The sequence below is a fragment of the Citrus sinensis genome, chromosome 2 (assembly GCF_022201045.2).
Source record: "Citrus sinensis cultivar Valencia sweet orange chromosome 2, DVS_A1.0, whole genome shotgun sequence".
In the NCBI taxonomy this organism is placed as follows: domain Eukaryota; kingdom Viridiplantae; phylum Streptophyta; class Magnoliopsida; order Sapindales; family Rutaceae; genus Citrus; species Citrus sinensis.
In genome coordinates this window covers 31,189,252-31,208,679 of record NC_068557.1, presented here as the reverse complement: position 1 = coordinate 31,208,679, position 19,428 = coordinate 31,189,252, and the positions used below count along the sequence as shown (strand labels likewise).

Sequence of the window (19,428 nt, the reverse complement as noted above, 5' to 3'; positions counted from 1 at the left end):
AACTTCATGACTTAAAAGAAAACTTGATGTATATCACTATTTAATGGATGAATATGACCTCTTTTACCATTTAGAATGAATAAAATTGAAATACTATTTCAAAAGCGTAAGAGCTATTTTCTAAAATTACCTAAAAGGTCCATATCTTAAATCTGTTTTGATCAAAATCAATTTAATTATCATCTACTTTTATTTAAATTTCGGATTTATTTGAATTTTATAAATTATATCAGGTTAAAATCTATTTCAGAAAAGTTAAATTAACTACTATGAAAATAATGACATAGATGTTTTAGGTAATAGTTAAAAAAATATGAATTGTCTTCAATTGACTCAAACTAAGGGACTAAAGGATTATTAAAAATTATTAAGATAGAAAGTATTTTAGAGTAAAACTCAGGCTTCTGAGTTCGAGTTAGCATTTTTTTTTGTTTGGGCCACCAAACCATTAGAGTTCGACTGTTCGAGTTATTAATATAATTGCTTACATTACAAAAACAGAACGGCAGTCAGGAGGAACCTGTGTCTTATTATCATCCCTGATCCTGACTACGATGAAAAAGCCGAGTGAAATCTGACACTTACGCTGGGTATACAAGAATCTTGAAACAGACTACATACAACAAATCATTACTTAATCCATGAATTCCAAAACATTTGGTAACTCTTTCATCACTGTAACTCGATTCCTCTAACAGTGTAATCTAAATTTAAAACCTGTAATCCTCAAAACACGACCCCCCAAAAAAGAAAAAAAAAATTGAACATCAATAATGTAATGCTGACCTAACTCCTAAGGTCCTGAACAACAGAAGAAAGAACTGGATATCCTGTGCAAAGAATGTAGAATATGGTTGTAAGAGGAATAAAGGGGGTTAATCCTGCAAAAGTAAACAGAAATAATCTATCAATAATTCAATAAAGAGTACTTTACACGCAATACAATCCTTCCCTTGTCCACTCCAAGCTTAGCCCCTGTTACCAACCAATGACCTGGTAAATCTTGTGGTCCCTTTGACATTTCAGTTACGTCCACAATTTTCGCCAGTTTCCCTATGTGGCCTGAACTATCTTCCCTCTTATCCTCAGGCATTTTCTCGTTTGAGACTGATGAAGAAGCACTGCCTGGCTTCTGAGAGGTGGAAGGGATGGAAGGGCTGTGATCCCATACAGACCGCCTTATCGTACATCCAGGTACTTTGGAGAAAAGGAGTTTCAGGTGTAATACATTTTTGGCTCCAAAATCCCATACACCAAGCTGAGCCCCTGTAACTACATGAACACCAGAGAGGTCTCCAATGCTGGTATCAGTATACTCTATTGGTGCAGTGCTTACATGGGAGAAATTCTTCCACTTGATGGGCTCAAACCAGCGGCTGTCTTGCTCCTCAGGACCTTGCCACTTAGGTGCACCTATAGCCACATGAGCATCCCAATGGGGTTGAAGGATCTTTGGAAGAGACACTAGATGCTGCAAGTTAATTTCAAGTCTATTTTGTTTGCTGCCCTCTAGGCCAAGTTTAAGACCAGTGACAGGCTTACGGCCAACAGTTACCTGATAACATCATGGCATATTTTGGCTTAGCTAGAGAAAAGTTATTGCCATACTAAACAATATCAGGCAACTCTTTTAAGATATATATTAGTTTTGCACATTTCACTACAAGGGCAGAAGGAGACCATCCCTTTGAGACGTCCACTACTAAAAGGTCTGAAACCACTACTCTCCCTCATAAATGTACACCAGGAAAAGAAGGTGCAGCACTACAGGATTACAATTTCACTATTTCATTTTTGTAGATTTACACAAGGATTCTGCCTTTGCTAGTAACATATAAATTAAAGACTTGCAACTTCAAGATCTTCCAACACCCGAGAAAAGATCACCAAAATGATAGACCAGAAGCCACCACTATGTTTCATTTCATACAAGCAATAATTTCTTCTGTGCATATCAGTTGGGATACAAACTAAGTATCCCAACTGACTAAGCATAGCATTACGCTTTAACTAAACATGCACCTAAACTTTTTTCTGTCGTCATTTTTATCTTCTTGTGTGAACTAAAACCATCACATTATCGTCAAAGCAAAATAAACTGAACGGGAAATTGGGCTACAGATAATGAGAGATATTAGTAGGCTACCTCTAATTCACTTGGACATGAAAGAATTATATTATAATTACCTCAGTAGATTATAATTTAATAATTTAATCTCACACTGTAGATTTAAAAAAAATGAAAAATTTTTAAAAAAATGAAAAATACCTGATCTGGGCTAATATAAAGCTTAGGACCCATTAAGCTAAATTGAAGGGATGAACAAACAGGCTCCTTTCTTTGAATATTACTATGTTGTGGGGCCCAAACTCGAGGAATTTGATAATCCAAGAAATACTGTAAATCCTCAATCGGTGGTTTGTCTGGTAAAGAAATAAACAGTCAATCAATCAGTAAATTATTATCAATCTATTTTAATGCAAGACAAAAGCAAATGTGATAGTATTTGCATAAATACGGCCACATCTACTATGAAAGAAAATAAGCACCGATTGAAGTCAATGTAACTGATGCACTGTTGTAGAAATTTCAACAAATTTGAGCTCCATCTTTTATGATCAGAACAAAGAGCAAGACAACAGGACAATTGAAAGCAACACTAACCCTGTTGTGAATATGTGAAACTGAACTTATGCAAACTAGGACTCTCTACAATATTTCCTATGATTAAGGAGATAATGTGATGAGGTGTTTCCCAGACTCTGCTAAATCAGGGATACTATTGGACAATCAATTGAATCGGCTCCATGAAGACTTTTGAAGTATAAATGATGATATGCTAGATTCTCTAGGAATCCTTGATGAATTACAATATATGTGAAATCAATGAACAATTCAAACCACAAGAACATCTAACCGTTAGGTGAAAACTTACATTCCAAGTATAATTCAATTGCACGGGCTAAATGCTTTATACCAGGCACTCCTTCAAGCAGTGAAACAATGGGCGTAAATGTCATGTTAATTACATCCGGTGCCAGTTGTACAGTCTCTGCCCATTTAGCATGACTTTGCTCTAGATCATCACCTCCTCTCCTCCTAAAAATGACTGTGACATCCTACAAGAAGAAATTTTTTAAATGGATATTCTTACAGAAAAGTGCCAGAGAAGATCTATGTTAAGGAAACAGGAAGTGCCTCAGAATTTTACTTTCGCAAAAACAAAATATAACAAGCTAAAAGTGCAATGACGCTCAAATAAGTCGGTAAAACTAGCAGATTAAATAGTTCAATTCCAACAACAGCTCTAATCTCCAAAAAATAAAAATAAAAAAATAAAGAAGAGGCAGCAACATAAATAAAATGAGAGGCCTTAACATCAAATCTTGCTCACACCAGGGTTAGGTTTAACTAAAAAATAACAAATAGAAAGAAAACCTACCTTGTCCTTGTACTTTAAGGGAGCAGCACTTGACTGACTTTTTGAGTCCATAAACCTTTCATCCCCAATGTCTTTCACGTAGTTCTCGATATCCATCATTGACAAAGGAGATGATTGGTGTTGCCTGATATAAACCACATCTCTTCCACCAATTGTTATAGATGTAACAATATGGGTACCATAATTTTCAATAAAACTGGCAAAAACGAAAAAAGAAGTGGAAATGAGGAAACATCTATCAAATGGATATTGTATAGAAAATGTGGTGCATGTGCGTGAAGTCAAAGAGTGTACAGCACTACACAAAGATGGTGTAGTTAGTAATTTACCACTTTACCTTGCCAACAAAGGGGGATCCCATGAATAAGGAACAGCACGCCTGATTTCTTCACGGAGAACTAAATTTAGCTTAGCTAGCTTAACCTTATAAAGGGAAATGAAATTTCCAACCATGGCAAGGGATTTTGTAGCTGCTGCATCAGCTTGCCAGCAACCAGTGAAATTGAACATGGCATTGAAGCTTCCAAGTGGAATGTTTCCCGATATACCGGATTTCTCATTGAAGTATCCTGCCATCTGGAATTTCAAGCATCAAAGGCCTCCATTAAAAGTTCACAGTTTAACAAGAAACAAGATTCGTTCATCGCAATCAAGAAACTCATGCCAAAACATTGATTCAGACGTGATTTTCTAATGTACAGAAACTATTGACAACATGGACATTCCATTCAATCTAGAACATTAACTCTTTCACTTCAATCGAACTTATGACAGGAGCTATAATAACGTTGCAATTACCCAAAAAGCCTAATAGCTTCAATTTTAAGACATCGCCAAAACTTAGCCGGGAGAAACCAATATTCACAAAATGCAGTTTGTTAATCCAACTAGTATGAAATTATTCAGATTCCTATAATAAATAAATGGATGTTTCTAAACGTGAAAGCAGCTGAAGAGCAGAAATCAGGAAAACAGAATTCTGGTCTTACTAAGCTAATAAATGTCACACATCCCCAACAAATCATCAAATTAAAGCATTGGAAAAAACAAATTGCAAGGAAGCCAGCATGCCAGCAACCAGAAAATTTTCAATAAAGCAATAAGATTTAAGCATACCCAGACAACAATTTTAGCTCACCAAGCCAACAGACGATATAAAAAAAAAAAAAAAAAAGAAGATTGAAAATCTGAGAAACAGTCACCTCATGGAAGCTGCAAACAGGTATTCTCTCAATGCTTCTATTGCCTTTAGAACACTCAATATCAACAGAGACATTAGGCACCAAAACACCATCAGAAACAACAAGATCTCCTGCATGATGATCCTCATCTATGTGAACAAGCCTCGACCCAGGTGCTCCCTTACAATAAAGAAGCCTTATATCAGATGTGACATCAAAGCCACGCCCCAGAGCTTGGATTGAGTACCGAAGAGTAGTAGCAATCTGATTTTCCATAGAACGGGAATTCTTTTTTCATTCATAAACAAGAAAAATAGTTCTTTTATCTCATGATGTAAAAACAAAATAACAAAAAAATTGAAATATATTGTTTTTGTTCTTTTTCAGTTTATTTGTTGTTGTGTTGTGGGCCAAGTCGGGGACGGAGAAGGGAGAAAGGGGGGACCTTGTAGTTGGTGAAAACTGAAGAAGAGTATTTTTATTTTTTTAAAAAAAATTTATTTATTTTATGTTGCTCTTGTTTTTATTTGATTGCTGTTGCTTTAGGACAAATGTGTACGTGTTGAAATGTGTAATGTGCTTGTGGGGGCTTTGACTTTTGACTACAATAATGTCTTAAAACGCGTTTTTGTTGGCTGGAACTGGATTCTCAGTTGACTGCTACTTTTTTCAACTTTTCAACATGGAAAATTTACATAAATGACCCAAAATCTTTTAAATTTCTTAAAATTTGATGATTTGTTTATGCTATTGGTTTGGTAATCTATTGATATAGTGAGGATAAATATCACAAAAAAAAAATTGTAATTAACTAATTATAATAGAAAAAGTTAATGGTACTCTTGAAAAATCTCCGAACCTCACCAGTCACCACAACCTTCAACAATTCACCAAATTCATAAAATAATATTGATGATGTTTTAAATTTTATTTTTAATAACGTGGGTTTATAAAATACTTAGTTTGTTTTAAATTTTATTTTTAATAATGTGAGTTCATAAAATACCTAGTTTGCTTTAGTATATAAAAAAAACTGTCGAACTTGTGTTTAGTGCAGCAAATATCTCTCGCACCAAAACATAACCTACGGGTGTAATAAGCCATGCGATAAGCACCAAAATAGAGACACATATGATGTTTATCGCACCAAATAAGTGCATACACCATTCTATCACAGAAAAATAGCACACTCAAACGGTCAAATCTAAACTTTTATTTATTTATAAAATTATAATAAAAATTTAAAAAAATATATATATACTGAGTTTTAGTGCAACAAGCACCTCTCTTACTAAGGACAGATGAGATAAATATGCCCATCACACCCAGCATGATTGTGGCAGTTTTTGATGTGATAGAAACACTTATTCACACAAAAAGGGGAAGCTTACAATAACACATTCACTTTCGCACACATTTCGTCAAATACATTATGTCCAATAATAAGTTTAACTCAAATACATTATGTCCAATAATAAGTTTAACTATTTGAACTACAAATGGTTTATAAGATTCATAAATATTATCCTAATGATAACTAATAGTGCAAAATCAATTATAAAATTAATCAATAAGAAAATTCCAATAACTAAAGGATTAACTAACTTAATACTAACCTACGAAAAAAATTAATATTTATAAATTAAAGGATAGACATGTTGTCGCTAAAAATAAGCTGATGAGCCATTATGCTGACATTATTGTAGTGTTTCCAATGTTGGATCTTGGTTGTTGCCCCTGTGGATATTTGAGAGCGGGAATTAGTGGGTTACAGTATGAGAGAGAGAGAGAGAGAGAGAGAGAGAGAGAGCTATGAGATAATGATGTAATTTAGTCCAAAAAATTTGTATTTGTCTAACTATGATGGAAAAAGTTAGGGTGACCAATTTTAGAAAACTCAAAAAATTTTGGGCTAGTTATGTAAAGTTTCCTTTCAACATTGGGGCTTGTTGGTGCAAATAAAATCATGGAATTGGTTTATTTTAGTAGAAAATAAATTCGGTACAAAAAAGTTTACTTGTGTTAAATTAAATTATCATGATCTTACCATTTAGTCCCTAAATAGTTAAAAATTTTGTCCTAGATAATTTGAGGCTAAAAAGTTGTCTATACGATAAAGGGTGGACGAGAAAGATAAAATAAAATAAAATCTTTTATCTCTCTTCCCATAAAAAATTGTTCATTCCCTTGCTTATAAATCCTCCACAGTTTCACTCCACCAAAATCCGTTAATCGAAGTGCATATTTATATAGTCTATAATCAAATTTAATTTTTTAAGGATAATTAAATTGAGTTATATTTATTTGTATTTTAAGTAATTTAATGGTAAATTTATTTATACAATTTAGTCCAATCATGTATTAAACTAATCATGAGAACACCACTAAATGTTTCTCAATCTAATCTAGTTTAATTTTATCTTAATCAATCATATTCATTACAATCCAATCAAAAAATCATGCCACACGCCCTTAACTGTAGCATTAAGCCATGTGTTTGCCATCCCTAAGACACATTAAGGGTTAGTTTGGTAATATTATACTTTTTAAAATAATTGATGTTAGCAATGGTGTAGAAATAATTAGGTAGAAGAGAATCAGTTAAATGTTTAATAAAATTTATTTTTAAAAATATTGTGAGTTTACAAGCAATAGCATGTGTTTTGACTAAATCTTATTGTTAAGCTATTATAAGAATGTAAGTGACTGAATTTGACATAATGTTGAATAAAAAATTTACTTATACATTTATAAACATAAAACATGTGTGTGTGAATATAATTGCTAGCTAAAATAAATATTTTATATTATTAATTTTATTTTTTATTTTGTTATCTCAATAAAATTAGAAAAAATTAATAATAATAATTTCTTTAACGTTAATAAATTTATTTCCTAATTAATAAGGATAATTTTGTATTTATATAATATATATGAAAATATATATGAAATTGTATTAAGTATAAAACTGATTTTTAAAATCAGATTCTAAAAAACTATTCATTTCTCGCTTTTCAAAATATGTTGCAGAATGGACAATTTTGTTAAAAGGAATTTTGAGCAAATTTACGAAATACTAAAATTAATTTATAGCTTTTTAAAATCACATTTGAGTCTTCTAAAAGCAATACAAAACGGGTCCTAAAAATCAAGGGCAACTCCTCTTGTTACCAAAAAATATCTCTTCTTTCTTTGATTCTTTTCTCATTATTATTAATGTTAGTGAAATCGACACATACACCCCTAAAATTTAGAAAAATGGTCAAGTATTCATGTTTGTAATAAAGAACAGCAAGACTCATTTTTAACTAAAATATTGTTTGGCTCTATTAACTCACAAAAATTGACTCCAATGTTTTATAATGAATAAAAATATGAAATTAAAATAAATGTAACAATATATGCATTTTGATATAATTTCAATATTTAAAAATTTTAATACTTTACAATCTTATATTATATTAAACTAAATTCTATAATAAATAGAAACACAATATTCAATTAAATATATAAAAATTTTAATTATTTTCAATATTATAAAATAATTTTCATACTATTAATACATGAGACACATTTTATTAATTGTAAAATCTATTTAACCGAAGATTTATTTAAATTTTTATAATAAATACAAATATATTATGAAAATTAGTATAATATTTTACATTTTGAAGATAATTTTATATATTAAAAAATATTCTAATAATATTAGAACATTAGAAAAATTAAATTATTTAAATTATATTTATACTTATTAAATATTTTTAAATTAAACAATTTAGTTATTATTTATTAAGGGTATTATAACCAAAAGAGAATTTTAGTATCTCTTATTGAAAACTTAAGTCTACATAATTATTTTCCTAAATCTTGAGAATATGAGTATCTTTTTCCCTCGGGACAAATGCTTTGACTAGTATTTTTCACTTTAATTTATGAATTCGGCTTGTCTAAATGCATTGCACTCCTTATCTAAAAAGGATAAACTTAGAATGTTCACATAATTTTTTTTTAAAAAATAATGATCGGGTTGGGTCGCATATAGTATTTACACATTAGTTCATAAAGTATTCATTATCAGCATCGCTATTACCAATAGATAATTTTCCTCACTCAAACTTTGTATATGTGTTATCAACATCATCAATTTTATCACATCTTAAAAATCGTACATATAAATGTATACTATACATACATTCATCCAAATGAAGGAATTTGATTAAAAACAAAACAATATTATTCAGTGATGATGGGTGTTTTCGACATATTTTGGGGGTAGGAAAAGACAAATCTATCTAGAACAATGAATTTATATTTTTAGAGAAGACGAGATACCTCACTGGTTTGTTGTGTGCGGTGTTTCTGAATTTGGAGGAGGTGAGAAGGGAAGAGTGAGTGGTAACAATGGAGAAATGTCATAAATAAGAAAAAAAAATTCCTTCCAAATGAGCTTCACGCCTGCAAAACAGTGAAATAGAGGTTCGAGGTGAAGCCGGGATACCCCGGCGTTCACACTCCGACGCTCAAGTTAGCAAACTCAAGCTTTTTATAGCAAACAGAGCTGGTCATCCCTCTGTAAATCAGGGTTTAAAGTTGAAGAAAACATATTTTTCGGAGTGTGAGTGTTGATGGTGAATGAGAACCTGATCGAGAATAAAACCTAGACATCTTTATATATGAAGTACCTCAGCTGCCATGTGGCGTATCCTTTTTGGCTAACGTCTTTTTACCTTTTTATGATTTTTGAGCCGTTATGTACAAGTTCGCGGTGTATCTCATCATTTGGAAACATGACTCGCGCTGGAGAGTGGTCCAGGGTACCTCTGCAGTGGCTGTCGGGTAGGCGGTTGAGGACCGCTGTCCTCGGGACAATGTTCTTCACTTTTGGCAGAGGTAGTAGGCAGCTGTCCCCCCCTTTTAGTACGACGTTTTTTATTCTTAATTTTGACAAAATCGAATATTATCTTTTAAGAGGTCGAAACATTTCTCATGACAGACTTTTTTAAAGGATACTCCTGAGTCGAATTTGTCGGGTACCCCAAGTTATATGGGGTACCCCGATCTATGCAGGGTACCTCGAGTTACTTTGGAGTTATACCAAGTACCTTGAATTATGCCGGGTACATTGAATTATGCCGGATACCTCGAGTTATTTCGGGTACCTAGAGTTGTTCCGGGTATCTTGAATTATACTGGAGTTATTTCGGATACCTTGAATTATGCTGAAGTTATTCTGGATACCTTGAATTATGTTGGAGTTATTCCAGGTACCTCAAATTATACAAGATACCCCAATTTATGCGAAGTACCTCGAGTTACTCTGGAATTATGCGGTGTACCTCCGATCGTGCCAGGTACCTCTAATCATACCGGGTACCTCTAATCATGTGGGGTACCTCGAATCATGTGGGGTACCTCGAATCATGCCAGGTACCTCAGATTATACTAAAGTTATTCCATTCGTCGACACGTGACGTTCTGCTATCTTTCATTTTTTTCCCCCAAACAATGGGTTTTCGCATCAACCTTCAAGCTCCATAATTTCAACAACTCCAGAAAAATGATAACTCTTTCCTCCAAACACACAAACATGACTTCTATAGTACGTACTTGCTGAAAATTTTAGATACAAAGATGATGCGAGAAGGTATGACACATAGACGTAGGTTACAAAAAAGTTGAATGTTGAAACTTGAAACTAGCTAGCGGATGATTTTGCACATCATGGGCAGATTTTGAAGAGCCAGTCCATGAGGGGACTGGTGTTGATACTTGGGCAACCGAACTTTGTCTTTCCATATGAATATGACTGTCTCTCATGGCCTTAAACTTCAAATATGCCTCTGCATTAATTTCACGGACATCATCGGTAGGGGAAGAACCAGACAAGAAGCTGGAAGAACCAGGCAAGAAGCTGGCTGACGATGAATAACGAGACAGACTTCCTTCCAAACCCGAACTATTCATTTCTCTTGGATGGTCTCTTAGAGTTTTAAACCTCAAGTCTTCACTTAAACCACTGGCTTCAGGGATTACATCCGGAATGTTAGAAGATCCTTCCAGCATGCTTACCACTTCAGACATGGTTGGCCTTAGTGAAGGTGACGCATTGGTGCATAAGAGTGCTATTTTAATCATTCTCTCTGCTTCAACCTTGTTGAATTCTGATCCCAGCCTTGGATCCACTAACTCCATTAACGTACCACTTCGGTGTAAATGGAAGGCCTGGGAAATACATAACCGAGACAATTATGTTAAAAATTCTACATTTATTGGATTTAAACTCATGCCATAACTGTTGTCCCAAATAAATAAATAACAAACAAACAAACATGTCCCCACTAAAATGGAGTTAAATGTACTACTAAAGAATTAAAAATTTAGTTAATCTTGTACCCAGTCAAGAGGACAGATGCAATTACTGTCTGGCACATAACTCATATTATACTTCCCACTGACAATTTCCAAAGCCACAACTCCGAAACTGTAAACATCTGCTTTGTAGGTCAGGTAACCCCATAGAGCGTACTCGGGTGCCATATATCCTCTGCATATCAAATTATCATGAGTTTTGATGTTAAAACAGTGACAAAATGTCATTGAAAAGAGAGACATGTAGCTTACATTGTTCCAGCAACTCGAGTACTGATGTGAGTTTTCTCCTCCTCATCAAGCTTAGCCAGTCCAAAGTCAGATATTTTGGGGTTTAAATCTCTATCTAGCAGAACATTCGTAGCTTTGATGTCTCTATGAACTATCTTGAATCTGGATTCTTCATGTAGAAAAGCTAAACCTCTGGCTATCGCAAGGCAGATCTTCTGCCTCACTGACCAGTTCAATTTCAGTTGACTGTTTTCACCACCTTAACATGACCATTCCAAGAAATATTACTAGGGAGAATAATAGATTGGTATATAACTTGTATAGTGTTTCTAAGTTACTATTTTATTTTCCTCTCATATAATCAATCAAGCAATCATCAATATATTACACTTACCGAATAACGCATGGGCAAGGCTGTTGTTTTCCATGTATTCATATACTAGCAAGAGTTGATCCCCTTCAACACAACAGCCATGAATTTTAACAAGATTTGGGTGTTGCAAACACGAAATCATGGCTATCTCATTTAAGAATTCACGATTCCCCTGCCTTGATTTTGAAGAGAGCTGCTTCACAGCAATTATAGTACCATCTGCTAGTTGACCCTGCATCCCAGTTATGAAAAAAGGAATGTACATATTTTAAGTAACCATTGAAGGAAATTTTGTGTTAAGAGGATGATTAGGGGCAAAAGGTTGGCCAATATACCTTGTACACAGGTCCAAATCCACCTTCTCCAATCTTCTTTGCAGAATCAAAATTGTTAGTTGCAGCTTTAATTTGCTTTAAGGTAAAAGAAATTGTTTGGAGATCCGACTCTTTCATAAAACCTGTCTAAATTAAGACAAGTGTGCTTTAGCCTCTAGATGAGTTTCCGGGTTCATTAAGTTATTTGCTTACTAAATTTAATGTGGATGGTCAAAATGAGCATCAGCATGTAGTTTGAACCTAAATGTCTTCACATGCTTACATAAATGCTGTCAAGAACTAAAGTTAATGCTGTTATAAAGCTACTATTTTGATTATTATAATGAAAAAGAAAATGATTGTGAATAAATGTTGAGTAGCAAACGGAAGCATTTTTAAATTTTTATCTAAAAGAAGCCCACACCTCTTTCTTTGCGCCTCTTGGTTCTCAGATAGTACCTCCAACCGAGGATACCGAACGCCAAGATTATGAGAGATAATCCTGCAACTACTCCAACAACAATCGGCACTACCTTCTTATTTTCAGGTTTGAAGTCTGCCAAGGAGAATCCATGAAGCAGGATTATCAGAAGCATGTGAAAACATGGAACGAATGCATTACAGAAACGTGTGGGCATGAAAAAAAATTCAAAACTACGTTGATAGGCTTAATAACTTATGGGGATTTTCTTTTTCCTTTCACATAAAATCGATATGTAAGAAAATGGCTGCAAACAAACTAAATATCTGAATTTTGGTTGTTTTCTAATGTACAATCGTAGAGAGTTAAACTTCAAACAAGAAAATTTGAAATTGTGTTACTAAAAATCCGGACTTCGCAACGTATTATAATGTTAGTCGATTTTGAAAACAGAATAAGGGATGAAAAGGACTCACTGGGGTCATTCAATGAAATAGCTGATACTAGGGGGCCGTAGATTCCCCTCTTAGGAAGTGCGGTAGTCCCTTTGCCAGCCCAATGGAAATGGATCTCTATAATGTGATTTGTAACAGTGACATTATAGGATCTTGCAACTGGCTTAAGAACCCCAGAAGCTTCAGCTTTTATATCGAAATTCCTCTCAACTAGTTTGTCCTGAAACAAGACAATCCAGAGAAACATTTTGAGAATCATCCATCATACTACTCAATAGCATGTCTGTGTCCCAAGAACTCACACAGAGAAATTTTTCCAATGAAAATCTATTTCCTAATTTTAATTAATTACCTGAATATAAATATCAAACAAACGGCTTCCCAGGCTGTGAAATGTAATTCCATTACTGAACTGGATCTCCGCAAAGTGTAGACTCAACATATAATTCCTATTGTCTAAACAATATCCAAAATACGTAAGTGAAAGAGGAGCAATGCGTGCATTAATATATAGTTCAGAAAGGTCTGATGAGTTAGAAGTTGCAATGTAACGTTTGTTTTCTTCATCATTGTCATCAGTGAAGTCTCCACTGCTACTAAAACCCCAGTTAGTATCATCTTGTGAATGGCATGTTGCAGCACCACCACCAATTTGTCCATCTCCTTCAAATGTGCTGCCATTTACTTTTACGTCATTTCCACCACAATTGATATGCAGAGAGTGCCAATCTGCCGAGACAAATGAATTTCAAAGACAATTGAGCAATGAGCTTTCAGGAAACCAGAAATGAATTGACAATTGAAAAAATAAATGGAGGAATTGGAGTTGATTTGAATATGATATAATTAATAGCTAGGCTACCAAATATTTGTGATTCTAAAAGTCAACATATTCGAGATGTAAATTTTATGGTGACTTACTGATAGTAGAGTATACTTACATCGATCACATTTGAAATTATTCCTACATGGAAGAACTTCACTTCTGGTTTTAGTCAAGGGAATAAAGAATATTAGTAGACATTACATTGTCTAATCTAAAAATATACGTTGCTTCTTATTTATTGGATGATAAAATGACTGGATATTTGCAAACTTCTTTATACATTGGTTGTTAAATCAGTCACATAAGCTACAATAATAAGAAAGCATGAAAAGCAACATACAAATTGCTGTCCCCAGAAGAACTTCGGAACAGGTTCAGATTTAGACTCCTAACGAAATAATGGAAGACAAAGCAAATATCAGCACTCAGATATCCCAAGTGATATTATAAGCGGAGAAGATTATTTATTTAACATAGAGAGGGAAATATACTGACTGTATCTCCTGACAAGCAGGCTGCTCAGGGCTTTGATGAGTGAAATTATTATATGACAGATCCCTGCATGCAAGAAAGAAGCAATGAAGGAAATTTCATGCATAATGCTTTTCAAAATTGATGTTTAATATGGTTTCTTTAGAAACAAGATTAGAAAGTTACATATGGTTACTATATAGTAAATCAACAGATTGCAAATATACATGAACATAAATCACTAAAATAAATAAAACTCAAGGCATCCAGGTGATAAGATACACACACATTGGTTTCTTTCCTCAAGATCGACGCTGGTATGTTCCCACTGAGAAAGTTGCCAGTTAGAAAGCTGACCAAGGCCATATCAAGTGGTTAATGAGTTGGACATCACATAATTAACATTGTAAATCCAGACAGTTGATTTCATTAACTTACATGAATTTCAAACTCGGTGGAGTTGCAACATTGGGAATTTTCCCGGTTAGCCTATTAAAACTGAGATCCCTGTCCAAACCAAATTCAAAAGAGAATGATTATCCATGTAAATACATTAACTGGCCTGTAAGTGCTGATGCTTCACCTCTATTGCTGCTATGGCAGCTGCAAGGTATAGAAGAATACTACATTACTAGTTGGTGTTACATTTCATGAATGCTAACCGTGAATTTTGCTTTCATTTTCAAGTATTTAATTTCTGCATTAGAAAACAAAGAATGTAGCATACTTACAAAATTCGCAGATTATTCATTCGCCAGATATATTCAGGAAACTCCCCAGAAATACCACAGTTTCTCAAAGTTCTGAAAATCCAACATTAATCCTGTAAGATAATTATAAGGCGAATAATCATACTCCATCAAAATGATAGAAAATAGCCAATGAGCATACATCGTTATAATGCCTGCCATCTTTCTAAGATCCGGAAAAGGATGATTTCTTACAGCTATGTCACTAATCCTCCTGGTAGAGTGCCATAATTAACAGATCCTTTTAGTATCATTAAATATAATAAATTAATCGTATAAATTATAAATTGATGTATTAAATCATTCTGATTCTTGTAATTGAAAAGTAGAGAAATATTTACTCACAATTGTTTCAGATTTTCCAAGACAGAGATGGATGACGGAATGGGTCCATCGAATCCACTACCTTGCATTTCTCTGCATCAACTCAAATTAACAAATCAAGAACAATCAAGAACCAGAATGTAAGATGAGAAATCCTTGTAATGTAGATGACCGTACAGTCTCTCAAGTTGCTTCCAGTTTTGTATAAATTCTGGTATACTCCCATTGAAGTTATTGTCACTGATCCTACTGCAATGTGCAATAAGAATGAGTACAGCTTATACCTCTGATGAATTTTGAGCATGATCTGACACTAATCAAGAAAGCTTACAAGTCCGTTAAATTTTTTAGCTCAGCTAGTCCCGTCGGCAAACTTCCACTCAACTGATTGGAGGATAGTCTCCTGTAACCCATGACAATTTATGGTCCAAATGATTACATTGATCATGAACAAATATCAGCCACAAAAAAGCTTGACAATGCCTTACAGAGTTCCCAAGTTTACTAATTTCCTGAACTCCTGAGGTACGGTTCCTGAGAATTGGTTTGCTTCAATGTCCCTGGCAAATTAGACCCATTCAGATTACAAAGGGAATAAATTAGTTATCATTTCCATCAGTGGCCTAAATATGTTTGCATAAACCAAGAATTGATAGCTTACAAGTACGTGAGACTGGTAATGTCCGCCAAATAGCTTGGAATATCGCCTGATAACCGGTTTCAAAAAACAGAGCTGCATTAAGATTATTGACGATCAATTAACTGTACGAATCAAGTAGAATGCTAAATGCGTAACCTGATTAGAGAGAATTAGATATAGCTTACATGAACTTCAACTGCAACATAGCCCATTCGACTGGTATGGAACCATTTAGGTAGTTGTAGGCAAAATCACTGCAAATTAACAAAAACGATTCATATCTATCTATATATATATATATAAAACTGGGATCATAAGAGGTGATGTGGCATCACTATTTCTCATCTTCTTGTATTTTTTATTATCTAATATATTGGTTGAGATTAAAAAATAATTATATTACAAATTATTTAAAATAAAAAATAATTATTAGATTACAAAAGATTACATTTTTCTTCCTCTCTCTCTATTTAAATTCAACAATATGTAACCATTAATAATAATTAATTATAAATTTTGAAACATTTATTTATTTTATTATGCCTACAATTAAACTTTAATGGCTTAAAATTTATCAATTAATTAATATAGGAAAGAAAGTTCCTTCATCTTCCCTCAACAATGCCATTAGGGCCTAATTTTAATGTCATAATCTCATATTTAATTATGCAACCTTTTGTTTAGTGCATTTTGGTTTCTTCAAACTCTATAAACATTAAGTATTTAAGATTTGTGGCATCATTATTTCTCATCTTTTTATATTCTCTATTATCTAATATATTGGTTGAGATTAAAAATAATTACATTACAAAATATTAAAAATAGAAAATAATTATTAGATTACACAAGATTACATGTCTCTTCTCCCTTTCTATTTAAATTCAACAATATGTAACCATTAATAATAATTAATTATAAGTCTTGAAACATTAATTTATTTTATTAAGCCAACAACTAAATTTTAGTGGCTTAAAATACATCAACTAATTAATATAGGAAGGAAGGTTCCTTCATCTTCTCTCATTAATGCCATTAAAACCTAATTTTAATATCATAATCACATATTTAATTATGCAACATTTTGTTTAGTGTATTTTGCCTTCTTCAAACTTTATAAACATTAAGTATTTAAGATTTGTTACGTTTGAGTTTTTTTATTATTTAACCAACATCCTCTTTATAAATGTCTTGTCTTTTTATTTTTTTATTTTTTTGAATTTTTAATATTGTGTGCTTCATGGAGTACTCTTTTCCATGAGTTGAACAATGATAAAGATAGTTGGATGATAAGGGTTAGAATTTGTAGGATGTGTGAGTCTGATAATACCAAGAAGAATGGAGAATTGATTAGCATGAACATGATTTTTATTGATGAAAATATTATATAAAAAATTCATTCTCCCATTGTTTTCTCTAATTTTTTTCCCAATTGTTTTACACTTAATGTAGCATTTTTTTTTCGTAGGAAAATTTAATGCATGCAACAATCAGGAAAAATTTAGTGACAAGGTTTAGGCACATGTTGAGTGAGGGTTCTTTGTACAGTGTCAAAATTTAAAAGTTGTTTCAACTACAGGTGAGTACAGAGCACTTTCAAATTAGTATAAGATTATTTTCTTGGTTATAACTTCGCTTAAGAGGTTAGAAGAATGAACTGTTAAGATTCATATCAATATTGAGATTGTTAGAGCTGGTTGAAAAAAAAAGAGATATAAAAGTTCTACCAAATTAGCAAGTTGAATATAATTTGGAACTTATCAATAATTATAAAAGGTATGAGGTATGTACACTTTCACTATACACATTAATATATATTTTTAAAGTTAACAAAAAAAATAATTAACTTTCATAAATAACATTAATTTTATAAAGCTACTTAATCTTTAAAAAAAAAATCAATTCATATTTTTTATCTGTTTCATCAAATGTAAAGTAAGAAAAAATAATAATACAATTTTTTTTTTTAAAGTCGCGCGAAACGCAGTTCTATTTCTTAGTTTATTTATAAGTTTAATCTCCCAATGCATTAAATTGGAGACTGTTCAACTCACACTTTCTGGATGGAAGGAAGCTGAACCAATTCCGGTGAAAGTGTTCCAGAAAGGTTGCAATGTTTGAATTGTCTGAAAATGGAAACAAAAGATACCCAAAATTGGTCCTTCACATCAACCTAAACACAAGACTGAAAAATAAAAATATGCCGCTTCAAATTTTATAAAATGACAGAAAAAGAACCTACATTTCAGTAATGTGCTGTGTATTATCGAGTCCACGGTTGCAAGTAATGTTCCTGGTGGGATCTAATTCCTGCACTGGGAGTATATCATTCAGGTCACAAGCATTAGCATCAAACGTCCAGTCCCTAGTTCCCATTGTTTTGGCAATTTGATTGAGCGCATCAACTACATACACAAAGAAGCATCTCTCAATTAAACATCAGAACTTGGTGAAAATAACAGTTTTGAGTTCGACCAGTCACCAAATTTGAAGTTGTATTTTTTTTTTATTTTTTTAATAACATTATGAATGTCACTAATCTGACCATTGTAAGATCGCTGACCCTCAATTCAATTATCATCTTAGGCTCTTAACAATGTTTTATTATTTATTTCTGAGAGTAATACAATACTAATACCAAGAGAGAGAGAGAGAGAGAGAGAAATGAAACATAAGCTACAACTGGTTACAAGATATCATGAAGAAGGGGATCATTCGAACCTTCAGCTCGAGGCAGAGTAGCAGAAACAAGTACTTGTGTCCATAAGCAGCTTAAAGACAGAATTGAGACAAGGAACAGGTCAAGCTTCAAGAAGGACATCTTTGAAGACCCAGAAAAGCTAGCCGTGAGGTATGAGGTATGAGCCATCTTTCAATTCTCTCCAGTTTCCTTGTTGTACCGTACGGATCTTCTGATGAGCTGTTATTATGACGTTGTTTTAATAATCTTGCGCTTCTTTTATATTTGCTAAATGTAGGAATGATGAATCTTCCTCCAAGCAAACAGCTCGATTAAGAAAATTTCCAAGTGCATTATTTTAATAAAAAATTGTCTGTGCACGTGGTTGCCTTGCTGCCAGTGATAAGATTCTTATTAAACCTCATCCACAGCATGTCTGATTAATCATTCCCCGATATGCATTTCCTACCTTACGCGTTAATGGAAGGTACATTCCCTTACAGAGTTGTGGGTCCTCTCCCCCCTCAGATATTTGTGTATATCCCCTCACAAGTTGAGTTGTGAGTCCTCCCCCCCCTCAGATATTTGAGTTGTGGGCGATTGGCGAGTGGCGATTCCCGCCGGATCCTATAGCGTGCGTAGCCAGAAAATAACAATAAGCTGATTTCTTGTCTGCTATTATTGTTTCTCAAATCTCACGGAAAGGATATTGGTTCTCCGTTTGCCAGAAAATACCATTTTTCTTTTGAATGATTATGATTTCGGATTTATTACAGCTTGAAATTTATTAGGATTTTAGATTTTAGATATATATATATATTTATAGTGCAACTAAAATATCTAGTTCATAAATCTTCTCTCCCTTACAATTTTCTATCCCTCTCTCAATATATTTCTTTTTTAATATGGATATTCTCATTTTGTTAAAATAAAGATGCTACTAAAATATAA

At 33.2% G+C, this 19,428-nt stretch overlaps 2 protein-coding genes across 2 annotated transcripts; both read right to left on the bottom strand.

The window, feature by feature from the left end:
• Positions 1–593: 593 nt before the first annotated feature.
• Positions 594–5,114, bottom strand: LOC102619755 (MACPF domain-containing protein CAD1). Its single transcript, XM_006467520.4, has 6 exons — positions 4,646–5,114; positions 3,781–4,019; positions 3,444–3,639; positions 2,937–3,120; positions 2,270–2,424; positions 594–1,555 (listed from the first exon to the last, which is right to left on the bottom strand). Exons 1-6 carry the CDS (start codon positions 4,898–4,900, stop codon positions 908–910), a joined length of 1,677 nt encoding a protein of 558 aa, XP_006467583.1. The 5' UTR covers positions 4,901–5,114; the 3' UTR covers positions 594–907.
• Positions 5,115–10,175: 5,061 nt separating this feature from the next.
• LOC102618093 (probable LRR receptor-like serine/threonine-protein kinase RFK1) lies at positions 10,176–19,245 on the bottom strand. Its single transcript, XM_052434555.1, is given in 24 exon segments — positions 10,176–10,849; positions 11,021–11,171; positions 11,249–11,486; positions 11,622–11,832; positions 11,936–12,057; positions 12,339–12,470; positions 12,812–13,010; positions 13,143–13,519; positions 13,732–13,775; positions 13,957–14,004; positions 14,112–14,174; positions 14,374–14,439; positions 14,526–14,594; positions 14,819–14,890; positions 14,979–15,050; positions 15,182–15,253; positions 15,338–15,409; positions 15,492–15,563; positions 15,649–15,720; positions 15,822–15,893; positions 15,986–16,054; positions 17,852–17,923; positions 18,040–18,202; positions 18,519–19,245. Coding segments are annotated over 24 exon segments (3,234 nt in total). The 5' UTR covers positions 18,667–19,245; the 3' UTR covers positions 10,176–10,291.
• Between the last annotated feature and the right edge of the window lie 183 nt (positions 19,246–19,428).

Bases quoted from the DNA above. Each gene is read 5' to 3' on its own strand.
- LOC102619755 (XM_006467520.4), bottom strand. From the start codon at position 4,900: ATGGAAAATCAGATTGCTACTACTCTTCGGTACTCAATCCAAGCTCTG. The intron at 3,640-3,780 runs GTAAAGTGGTAA...CGTTTTTGCCAG, and splicing joins GATCCCCCTTTGTTGGCAAG to TTTTATTGAAAATTATGGTA. The intron at 3,121-3,443 runs GTAGGTTTTCTT...TTCTTCTTGTAG, and splicing joins CCTTAAAGTACAAGGACAAG to GATGTCACAGTCATTTTTAG.